Source organism: Heterocephalus glaber, unplaced genomic scaffold, assembly GCF_053883595.1.
Source record: "Heterocephalus glaber isolate CG9 unplaced genomic scaffold, H.glaber_assembly_v1.0 deba00001429, whole genome shotgun sequence".
Classification (NCBI taxonomy): domain Eukaryota; kingdom Metazoa; phylum Chordata; class Mammalia; order Rodentia; family Bathyergidae; genus Heterocephalus; species Heterocephalus glaber.
This window is the reverse complement of record NW_028258294.1, coordinates 36,166,888-36,179,388: the sequence shown is the minus strand read 5'-3', so window position 1 is coordinate 36,179,388 and position 12,501 is coordinate 36,166,888. Positions and strand designations below refer to the sequence as shown.

Sequence of the window (12,501 nt, the reverse complement as noted above, 5' to 3'; positions counted from 1 at the left end):
TATGACGGACAACTGAATAACTTACCTTATTGGTTTTTTGAGGGGAAACCTGAAACAAAGGGAAAAAAAGATATTTGTAGTTATTCCACTTTTAGGATAAATTATTTTAAATTAATTCTACTAAACCAGAAGAAACACAAGTGGAGTAAGAAGTTGGACATCATTTTCAAATATCTTTACTTTGTCAAATCTTAAATTGCAGGTGCATTATAACCATCAGCTGTCCCAGAGAACAACTGCTCTTTTAAAAAATCCAAATAATAACTGCTAAATTTATGCACAGCTGCCTAGATTCTGATCATTAAACTTTTCGAATGTTTTATCTTGTATAATCTTCAAAAAAATAGCTTGATGAGAGATTTTGATTTTACACATTTTAAAAATAATGAAGGCAAAATGAAATGTTTTACCTTAAAATACTAAGTTTTCCTAGCAGGAACAGTTCCTTTCAGCACATCACTTTTCCCCGCTTTCTGAAGTTTTATCTAGGTGCTGAATACTGCACTATTGAATCAAATCATGATCATTAATTATTTGTGTTTAGCTTTAATAACAGTGATCTCATTACCCTTGCAGTACTATCAGCTACTAAAAATATGTTCCAAAAGTAACAAACAACAATAACAACAAACACTCTTTTCTGTTTTCTTTTATGGCCAACTCCTAGGGGTTCTGTAAGCTGAAAGAAAGAGCCAAAGCATTTCCTCCTTCTCTTTCTTTTAAGTAAATACTGCAGGGGCTTCTTAATAAGAGTTTAATGTTATATATACACACTAAGTCTTAAGGGGATAGTCTTAAGTATCTTCCCATTCCTCTGATTTCTGTTCCTTATAGACCATTTTGACCTATGGTACTTTATGTAAAGATTATCTGGGTAAATAATAAGAACAGTGCTTTAGTAAGATAATAAATTGGGTTTTAAAAGGCTTGAAATAAAGATAGTAATAAATAAACATAAAATAATGATACCTGAATGACTATATTTTATTTAGCACGAGTCTAGTTTTTAAAAAATCTAAAAGACAAGTTTAATTGTAATTCCCTTTAAGTCCTATTTAAGTCAAAATTGATCCACAGAAAAAGACAAAGAACCTAAAAACTTCCCTGATAAATGACGGCATATAATACACAACAAATGGCAACAAGGAAAGGAGATTCTGGGACAAGAGTGTGGACACTCCTCTAAAGAACATATTAGGGGCCGGGGATTTAATTCAGTGGTTCCAACGCCTGCCTCGCAAGCTCAAGGTCCCGAGTTCGGTCCCAGTACCAAAAAAGAACATATTAATTACAAAAGACAACCAAGTCTTCAGAAATAGGAATTCTTATGTAAGTCCATCCATTTTTGTTCTGGTGGGAATGGGAGGTAATGGAAACATGTTTTTAAATTTACAGATGAATACAAAAATTGGCAGAAAAGGATTCCCAACTGAGTTTCTGCAAAGGATAATACCTGCAGTTTATCAACCTCAGTCACTCTGCCTTATAGCATTGTAAAAACTACCCTAGAACAATGCTGCTTGTGTCAGGATCTGCAACATTCAAGAGGATTCTGGCAAAGAATCCTGGAAGTTCCCAGATTACTGATTGTACACTAGTTTCCTGAGCTATTTTCTCTTACCGGAGAATGAAAAAGGAACGGAAAAAGGAGGACAAAAGTGTAATGAGAAGATGAAGAAAGACTATCACGGAATAAGTTCCCTCTCACAATCTATTTACTACATTCATAAACTATAGATTAAAAAGAACTTTTCAAATAAAAAAATCTTAGACCATATTATTTTTCTCACTTTAAAGTATCTGTAAAAACAAATATATACATACAAAGGTGTGCACATATATGTGTGCATATATACACAAATGATATCAAGAACCTTCCTGGACTTTCAGTTAAGAAAATCACCAAAATGACTCTATAGTTTTGTAAAATTCCCTCCAGCTGTTGAATATTGAAATAGAGATGAGATCTGAGGGCTAGAAACAGGAAGCCAGACACCTAAGAAAAAAGCCTAAGTCTAAAGTTGTAGATCTGACTCAAATATCTGGTGATAGAAATTTAAAACACCAAGTCATAAAGAAAAATACCAACGTTCAAATCCTGGGGAAAAAACCAGCATCTGCAAGACTGAGAATAAAGGTGGAAACCAATGAGAATTAAGATGATGATTCACAAAAGAGGCCAAGGAAGAGAAGATAATAAAACACTATCAATGGCATAGAAAAGCAGATCTAAAGGCTCAAAAGTGACCTTGTTCAACATTAGTCTGATGGGACAAATTCTGGAGAACTGTATTTTCAAGACCCCACTCATTGGGCAGTCTAATCATAAACTTTCCTTTGGTTACACATTTGCATAGAACAGATATAGGTAAATGGTGACACAACGTTAAGAGGTGCCTAATGAAATGTGTCTGGGTTTTGAAAACATTATGTTGTTGACTTGGACATTTAGTCAACAATGAATATGCTTGTGTACATTTACATGTGTATATATGTATTTTTTAGATATCAGACAAATTCAAAGTAGCAATATAAAGAATCATGATTTTTTAAAAAGGAAATGATGATCAGGAATTAGTCACTGGGATCAAGGTGACTAGCTGCTCTTACTTTTAATTTCCTACATCGAATTCTCGTTTTAGCCAGGTTTTACTGTGTGGGGGAGGGGGTTGGTTTTATAATTGGGATATCTCTAAGATTCTTAAAACAGAATTTCTTCCGGATTAAAAAAAATTCAAAGAACTACCAAGTTTTATGTTCCATATTTGCTTGTAATAAATTATCTATTAGAAATATTTTCTTTATTGAGAAAAAAACAGACTTTTAACAACACTCCAGATGAAAAAATTTGAAACTAAAATTAGAATCTGAACCAGCTTGCTCTAGTATTATACAATTTTTCACAAAATGACAAAACAGAAGACAGCATTTGTCTGCTATATATAAAAAGTAGAGGGATTCAGCCCATTGTACTGACATCAACTAAACTATTAATCCAGATTTTAGATGTATGGACAGTAATATTTATGAACAAAATGTAGAAGTAACACAAGTCATAAATCCTTTTACCACCTACAACTTTTAACTGGTATGGCTTAGGGTCATAAAAAGAACAAAAAACTATGGAATTAAAAACAACAACAAAGAAAACCAAGAGTTAGCTACCATGTAACAGCCCTTCCATCATACTTTTTTATTAGCATACAGATATAGAGCATGAAAGTAGTTGCTGGAGCTGGCAATAAAACTGTAGTTATATCAAAAGGACTCTAAAACAAGCAGAAGCTTCAGGTGACACAATGAGTCATGGATAATTTCTCATGGTGCTTTTTTAGTTTCAAAGCTCTGGATCTTGCAATACAAAGTATCAAATAATAGGAATCACGGAGCTCAATTCTGATTCAAAAATAATCATTAGGGCCAGGGATTTAGCTCAGTGGTTTCCGCCGCCTGCTGCGCAAGCGCAAAGACCCGAGTTCAATCCCCGGTACCAAAAAAAAAAAAGATTATTAAAATGTAATGTAAGATCTCAAATAAACTTAAAAAATAGCTTTTACTGAAGAACTTAAAAGCATACAACAGACCCTTAGAAAGGCTCTCATTTCCTGGACATACGACAGATCAAACAGGAAATTTTTTTCTAAATTACTTCCATTCCCTCTACCAAAGCTATTATATATTAGACATTAGCTGTTTCTGAACTTGGAAACGAAGTTCACAATTAATATAACAGCTAGTAAAGACTTTCATTGACAATCTGGAAAATTATTACATTGGTGAGCATTTCCTGCATTTCTAAATGTGAAGTCTCCTCTAAAGCAATGCTCCTTTTTCATTTTTTTCATTTTTTGGTACCGGGGATCGAACTTGGGTCCTTGCACTTGCACAGCAGGTGGTGAAACCACTGAGCTAAATCCCTGGCCCATACTTTTTTAATATTGAAGAAATGCCTCTCCTTTTCTTTATTCTCAAAGAAATACATGAATAACATTTTTAAAATTAAAGACAAAACAGAGAAGATCCAAAGTCACATACTCATTGTTTTAATGCAAATATCCCATCTTTCTTCCATATATGGATTTCTGTACATAAAACTTCTTTCTTTCTTAAATACATCTATTCATATATTGGACTTCCAAGTAAGACTTGAAAAGACTTGAAAAACAGAGCTTAAAATAATTCTTGCTAAATACAAAGAATCCTACGATAAGGCTATTCATTAAAGTAGCCCAGTTTCTTTTGTAAATATTTAGGCTGGGTCCACGTTTTCATCCTAACAGTGTTGTATCCAACATCCTTGTAACTCAAGTCCTACACTCTCCCTTGATTTCATCCTTAGGATGAATTCATTTACAGTAAGGAATCCACACGGGAGTTTGGACTAGAGAGAAGAGGAGTTTGTGTGGGTACTACATAAATAGAAAAGAGAAGACACACTAGTCTCCTAGCTCAATTCCATGCACTCATGTCTAACATTTGTAGCAAACATTTGTAGCAAGAGACAGCAGCAGAAGCTTCTTAAGGAGCTGTTTTGGCCACAAACTCTGTAAGACAAAAGGGCCGAGGCAACATTACTTTGGTCCTCAAGTGACAAAGTGTGGCATAAAGTGGGTGAGATACTATTTCTGTTAAAAGTAAAAAGAAAAACAGGGATCCACATAGTAGCAGTTATGGGTAGATCAACTACAAACTGAATAAATGTCCAAAAGCTACAATGAATTCATAGTATTTTCAGATGAATCTATGTTTTATTAATCACAACATCAATACATTAGAAAAGAGTAAACATAATTTAGGAAGGTGCATTTCTTATGCAGTATGTGAAAAACTCTAAGGAGAGAGAGAGACAGAGAGAGAGAGAGAGAGAGGCTCAATTTGCTTACATTAACATGAAAGCAATCCTCAATTGGGAATCATTATTATTTGATTTTTTGTTCAACTATCTCTTCCTCAAAGATATGCTGAAGTTCTAAGCCCTGTTGCCCGTTTGACTCCATTTGAATATTGGGTCTTTGCAGGTGCTTTTGGTGTCCCATTTAAAAAATCTTTGCTTAATTTAAAGTCACAAAGATTGTCCCCTACATTTTCTTCTTAGAGTTAAAATGACCAATTTACTTTTAAGTCTACAATATATTTTGTAATAATTTTTGCATAAGGTGTTAGGTATAGTCAGAAATTTACTCATTTGCATATGGATATCTAACTGCTCCATTTCCATTTTTTAAAGAGACTATCTTTCTCCACTGAATACTTTGCACTTTTGTTGAAAATCTGTTATTCACAGATGCGTGGGTCTACTTGTAGAGTACCATAGAGATGAAGGACCCTTTTCCTAACTTTAGAAGTCACTAAATCCAATCCATCTTAAGAGTTAAGAGGATTAAGCTACTGGAATTTTTCAGAATGGAAGATTTGTGTTTTCTCACCCATGTGCAAACATACACAATCATTTACATCAATGTGGGCTCATGTATATTTAGTTTATACTTTTAGTTCCAATCCAATAGTGTTATTTCAATTTTTTTAATTCAAATTGTTTCAGCTTAAGCCATTGAGAATTCTTCTAGGTGGCACCTATACAGTCCCCACCCTTCCATATTTGTAGCACTTCCTTGCTTCTGGCACTATAAGGTATTCTAGATCATTGAAGTGCCAGAAAATACAAGTATACTTTCTCTACTCTAGCCCTAGAATTAGCCATTTTCCCAAAAAGTCATTTTATTGTAGAATAATATTTAAAGACCAAGATCGAGCAGCTGAATGTGTTAAGATGTCACCATTTCTAGGCCCTCACAGTAGCCACAGATAGGAAATCTGTGTGTAAATACTGGCTATTGTATATAAACACAAGTGTAATTATTTTGGTATACAGCTAGCTAGGTAAATATAAATACATACTGACATCTCTGATTTTAATCTTGTATCAACAGGGTTCATTCAGTTCTGTTCTACTTGCTTAACTTTCCTATTCTGATAGTGAAAAAACTTGTTTCTACCACCTATCATTCATTTATTTATACTGCCTGATTTTCCAATGTTAAACCGACCTTGTACTCCTGGGATGAATTTCACCTGGCAGTTTTACATGCACGCTCGCATGCACACACACACACACACACACACACACACACATTGTTACATGTTTATATATTGAATATTGTAGTTGGAATTTATAAAACTCTCAATCATTTTTCATTTAACTTGAATTTACTGGCATAAAGCTGTTAATGTTGCTAACTAACATTAATGTAAACTAACAAGTAAAGTTTGTCTATTTTTTTATTCTTGATCAGTCTGGTTAAAGGTTCATTAATTTTATTAATCTTCTCAAAAAAACTAGGTTTTGGTTTAATTTTCTCTATTGGTTTTGTTTTCTACTTCATTTGACTCCTAATCTTTATTTCTTTTCTTCTGATTTCTTTGGTTTTAATTTGCTCTTTTTTTGTAGTTTCTTCAAATTAAAGTTCATACTGACTTTAGACCTTCTTTCTATTCTAATAGGTGTTTAATGCTTATAAATTCTAATGCCTTGCTAGCATCCTACAAATTGATATGTTTTCACCTTCATTCAACACAAAATAGTTCCAATTTCTCTTTTGATTTCTTCTTTGACTCATGAGTTAAATTTATGTTGTTTAATTTCCAAATATTTGGAAATTCTTCCAGAGATCATATTTCTACTGTTTTCTAATTTAATTCCATGATCAACGGAAAATATACTTCGTATGATGTGAATCCTTTTAATTTACTAAAACTAATTTATAGTCTGGAATATTGTCTGTCTTGGTAAATGTTCCATGTGGACTTGCAAGAAGAACAATAAAGGTATTATATTGTGGTTGAAATGCTGAAAAAATGAAATAAGATCAAATTGGTCAACAGTGTTAATTATTCCACATGCTCGCTGAGTTTATGCATTTGTGTCAGTTGAGATAAACATACTGAAATCACTGACAATATCACAATAATTGTGGATTTGTATATTTCTCCTTACATCAGTTTTTTTTTTTGGAGCTCTGTTATTAGGTGCATAAGTTTAGCAATGTATGTCTTAATTGATCCTTTTATCTCCAGTAATATTTTATGATTTTAAATGTAAATCTACTTTATTTGGTATTGATGTAGTCACTCCAGCTTTCCTTTGATTAGTGTTAGCATGATGTTATCCTTTTCCATCCTTTTTTAAGAAAACTATATGCATCTTTATTTTTAAGCTATGTTTCTTGAAGGCAACATATAGTTGGGCTTGGTTGTTTCATCCAACCTGATGATCTTGGCTTCTAGTTGGGGCAATTAGACCATTTATCTTTAATAAAGATACTGATGTGGGTAGGTTTATCATCTTGCTATCAATTTTTTATTTGTCTCATCTGTTCTTTGTTTCCCTTTTTATATGCCTTCTTTTTGATTATATTATTTAAATCAGTTGACTTGCCCTGAAAACAATTTCAATATTCTTTTAACTTATCTGACTCTAGTTTTGTTCAGTTATCTGATACTCTCCTCAAAGCCTAGATGACTCATGGGAAACTGACCTCATCTGCAGCGACAACTTTTGGCCTAATAATTCAATTCTTCCATAAGTAACTGGCTCAGAAAGAAGCAACAAAAATAGAAGTGAAGTTCACTGGAGGCATCTATGAAAGTAACTTCTTTACTTTTAAAGCTCTTTCTCTCTCCCTCCCTCTCCATACAAGAATGAGGAAGGATGAATCCCTGACTACTACCTAGCATTCAAATGTAAGGGCTAGTTTAGGATGAAACTGACAAGGCAACAATAGAAAGATGGAAAACACCTGGGCTCCTGACAGTTAAGCCACTAGAATCAAAATCCCTGAAGCCTACTGCTGGACTTTCTTTTTATGTGAGCTACTAAATATGTTACTACTTAAGTCAGTTTGACTTAGGCTTTCTATTACAGGAAGTCAATTTTATGCTAAGTAACAGAAACACCAACCTATTCCTGGTACTGTTCTAGACACTGGAGGTTGTATCAATGAATAGATAAGGCCCCTGCTCTCAAGAAGCTTACATTCTATAGGAAGATGACAGACTTAATACATATAACTACACCAAATAATTTCAAATCATGGAATGTTCTATGAGAAAAACAAAGAAGATCTGACTATGACTAAATGGGCAATTCAGTTTATTCAAAGAGACATCTGAGGTGTTTAAGCTGACTTCCAAATGAAGTGAAGAATTAAGCCATATGAACTGGAGCCAGAGAACTATAGGCTGACAACAAGTTTTGATTTTATTCATAATATAATGAAAATTACTTGTGATAGTTGTGATATGTCAACTTCTGCTAGGAACTGCCCAGCAGATTAGTAAAGTTCTGAGTGTTTCTGTGGATGACTGACATGTAGAACAGCAAACTGAGGGGGTAAGACCTACGTCAGATGTGAGTTGCAGCCACCCATAGGCAATGGGGAAAAAAAAGAGGGGAAAGAAAAAGGAAATGTTCCTTTTTTTTTTTTTTTTTTGGAGAACCTCCAGTCTTCACCACTGCTTGTGGGTGTTGGTCTCCAGTTTCTTCAGCCTTCAAGCACATACTCCTCAGTCTTCCAGTGCAGAATTTTCAGCCTTCCAACACAAACAGTGACTCTGCAGGGAGTTTTCAGGCCTTCAACCTTCAGTTGCTACTGAATCCTCAGCCTCTCCAGCACACACATGGCCATTTTGTATTCCTCCACCTCTGATGCTGTGGATACCCACTCCAATTTTTCTGATTCTGATTCCGTAAGCCTACCTTAAAAATCCCTTTATATAATTATATATATATTTTATATTGATTCTGTTCCTCTAGAGAACCATAATATACCACTAGAGTTTTAATAATGTTTTAAGGGAATACTCTAATGAATGAATAAACCTTCATATTCCACAGATCTGAACACTATGAAAGTCAAGTTCAGCCTACACTTACAGTAGTAGTGTATTTCATTGCAAATATTATCAAATACTTATGAAGCATCTAGTGTATGAAGAACATTATAAGAACTGTATAATATTAATAGATTCTTTATCTTCCTTGCTCCTCAAGCAAGAATTCTACATTATCTTGAAGGCATATCTCATTTAGGAAAAGGAATCAGTTAAGAAAAAACTAGAAAACATTAAGGGGAGGAGAGCTGTTAAACTGTCCTTTCTGCCTTAATTTCTCCAGATAATACGTAAAGCCATAGATTTTTTTTTTAAGTTTAATATGACTATAGAGAGGCATTTGGTAAACTTAGAACTGCAGTTCAAGCATTAGTCTCTGCCCAGGCAAGTGTTTCAACTCTGTCCTAACACAAGCATTTGGATTTTTCCAAGAGCTGATGTCAGGGCTTTTCACAGAGACAGAACAGCATTTACAGCCAGAGAAGGAAAAAAGGTTTCCCCAGCAGCTATGCTCAATGTGGTCTTTGTACTGTTCTACTGCCAAACGCAGGAAGACCCTGCTAGATAGAGCTATTTAGCTCCTAAAAAATATTCTACTCTGGGGGGTGGAGGATAGTAAATGGCCAAATTACCACTGGGGAATTAAATTTTCTATCACTGTTTAAATCAGTAAAGAACAATACAGTGAACTATGCCATTTTTGCTGAAGTCTGCTTCCCTGGAAAGTACTAATTTGGGAAGAATGGTTAGTTGAAGAACAGTCAAAAGCTTCAAGTTACATTTGGTAGTAAAAAACTTTGCTAGGCAGATGTCTCCAGACATGTCACTCATTAGTCATAATGATGAAAATATTAAAATCATGGCAATGATAGTTAAACTTGAGTACCACTTTAGTGGTTGGAGTCTCTTCAGTATTTTCTATGTATTAGAAAATAGTTCATTTTAGTTCATTTAGTTCATTTCTAGTTCATTTAATTCATACAACAATTCTGTAAGACAGGTACTCTTTTTAGCCTTCTTTTATAAAAATATGAGGTTCAGAGAGACAAAGTAACTACAAGTACATAACTAGAAGATGTAGAAGCTTAGATTCAAAACCTCACTGTTTAACTATAGCCCCTACCTCTAGGCTACCACCTTACAAGATATTATCAACTTCTCTTTGTATAGTTTTCAAATGACTATACAAAGTTAGACTATACACAGTTTTCACATGAAAGTTTTCACATGAAAGTCAGCAAACTAGGTCTAGTCTAACTACAAGACATTTGGGTAGAAAGGTATTTATACCCTTTTATGCAATTTCTGGAAAAGATAAGCCAATATAAAGTGGTTACAAAATATCTCCCAATCTCAAAGAATCTGCATCTCCAAATCTTTGCTCCATAGTAGCTGAGTGGGGCGTACATGACCATAATCCCAGAAATCAGGAGGCTGAGGGACAAAGATCTCAAGTTCAAGGACAGCCTGGGCTAAACAGCAAAGACACAGGCCAGCCTAGGCTACAATAGTAAGAACTTGTCTCAACAGCACAAAAAAAAATAAAAGCAAAGCTCAGTGGAGAATTCAATTAATATTTATTTGGCATATGGGCAACTTGCCAGCTATACATCTAACAAGAGACATGTTTCCACCTGAACAGCAGCACACTACTTGTTCTTAAACATGTGTTCAATTTCCAGGTAAAGATGGAAGAGAACAAAAGCAATTCTACCCTACTAGCTTTCCTTAATACTATAAGCAAAACAGGAGAAAAATTCATCCTCCGTGAAAGAACATGATTACAACCTCAAACTACTAACTAAAAATTATACTTGCCAAGTCTGTTAAATTCTGGAGCAACACAAAGGAAGTCTTGGTAAACTCTGAACAGGAAACAAATATTCCTAAACACAGGATCACAGATCTAAAATCCAGATACAGCGACCCTCAAGTTACAACCAGCCTGAGATACAAACAACTTACAACCAGAATTTTAGTTTTACCATATGAACAAAATCTTGAGTTACGACCCAAATGCCAGCTGCTTGTGCTTCTAGATGGTCTCAGATACAGAGTTCTAGAAGGAACATTACAACATCCTCTCCTGTGTGAGGCTGAGAAATCTTGGGCCAATATCTAAGGACACTGAGATCTGCCTGTATACAGAAGAGAGATTTTGAAGGCTGTGTAGGGAAGCCTGAGCTTTCAACTGACCAACCTGAGTTACAACCACCCATCACAAATGAACTGAGTTCATTAGTCAAGGGTCCACTATACAACTTTCCTTGGATTCAGAAGGCAAACCAAGATGTGTGGACAGAACTGGGCATTCCAAGATGTAGGATGCTGCTGAAGATAGAGATGATGTGAAAGATAGGAACTCTCACCAGATTACAACATACAAAACACTGACCTTAAGTACACAGACAGAAAAGAACAATAACAGAAAAAAGAAATAGTTACTAATAGCTAACACTGTACACATAACATACACCGATAACTATTTTAAGTGCATTGCAAATATTAGCTCATTTAATGATTTGTAGTACTTTATTATCCCTGTTTTACAGTTGAATTAAGACACAGAAAAATTAAGGAACAAGGCCATAAGTAAGCAGACATACTGAGGTGTGAACCCAGACCTTACAGCTTTAGCATCTTACTTTATAGGAAACAATCAACACTAACACATAAAAGGATGATTGATGGTGAATGCTTAAAATTTACTACAATAAAAGACACATTGCCATTAATCCCCCTCAAAATACTTCCCCTTGCTTCAAACACATTTATTCCATCATTCTTGCCACTTTCTGAAGCAGTTCTTGGAGTCCTCTTTCTTGAGTGTCTTTACAAGATATGATCAAAACTAAAGTGAATGCTGCTATCGAGTGCCATCCAAAGGAAAAACAGGCTTGTAAAAACATTACAGTGTTCCCCCCACCCACCATTTCCTCTGGCACCGTGTGACTTCCAGCTCTTCCCCAAAGTCTAATGACCATGAGAGGTAAACATTCTGAATTGACTCAAGACACTGAGGCAACCGGGACAGTACAACTAAAGACATTCACAAAAGAGGACTTCCAGAACTATTTCAGAAAGTGTCAAAATGATGGGAAAAGTGTGTTCCAGGCAAGGAGTATTTAAGGAGGATTAACAGCCATGTCTTTTACCATAATCAATTTTTTTAAAAAGTTTTTAACATTCACTGTATTTTTCCACTACACTTCATATATTGCTAAATTTATGAAAATTTAAGATGTTAAAATACAATGCCATTTGAGCACCTACACTAAAAACAAAACAAAACCGGGCCGGTGATTTAGCTTAATGGCACCAAGGTCCTAAGTTCGATACCCAGTACCAAAAACAAAAAAATAAACAAACAACAACAACAACAAACTAAGTCATGTGAAAGTGGGAAAGACTAAGGCAGCCTCAGTATTTCCCCACAGTAAGATTCCATATTCTAGTAGGGTCTAATGTCAAAAGATGACACAATACCTAAAATTTATTTTCTTTGCTTTTTTTAAATACTGGAAATAGAGATATAAGAAATCTTTAGAGAAATAAGGAAATAGAGTCTTCTTGGGGGAGGCTACTTTTGAAAACAAAAGTCCATCCAATAAA

At 34.6% G+C, this 12,501-nt stretch overlaps 1 protein-coding gene across 8 annotated transcripts in view; it reads right to left on the bottom strand.

The window, feature by feature from the left end:
- The window catches only part of Arhgef12 (Rho guanine nucleotide exchange factor 12), a 153,479-nt gene that overhangs the window by 88,828 nt on the left and 52,150 nt on the right, over positions 1–12,501 (bottom strand). For all 8 annotated transcript variants that reach the window (XM_087212538.1, XM_087212539.1, XM_087212541.1 and 5 more), the window contains exon 2: positions 26–49. In XM_087212538.1, coding sequence (XP_087068664.1) covers positions 26–49 — 24 coding nt within the window. The remainder of the gene's footprint in view (positions 1–25; positions 50–12,501) is intronic.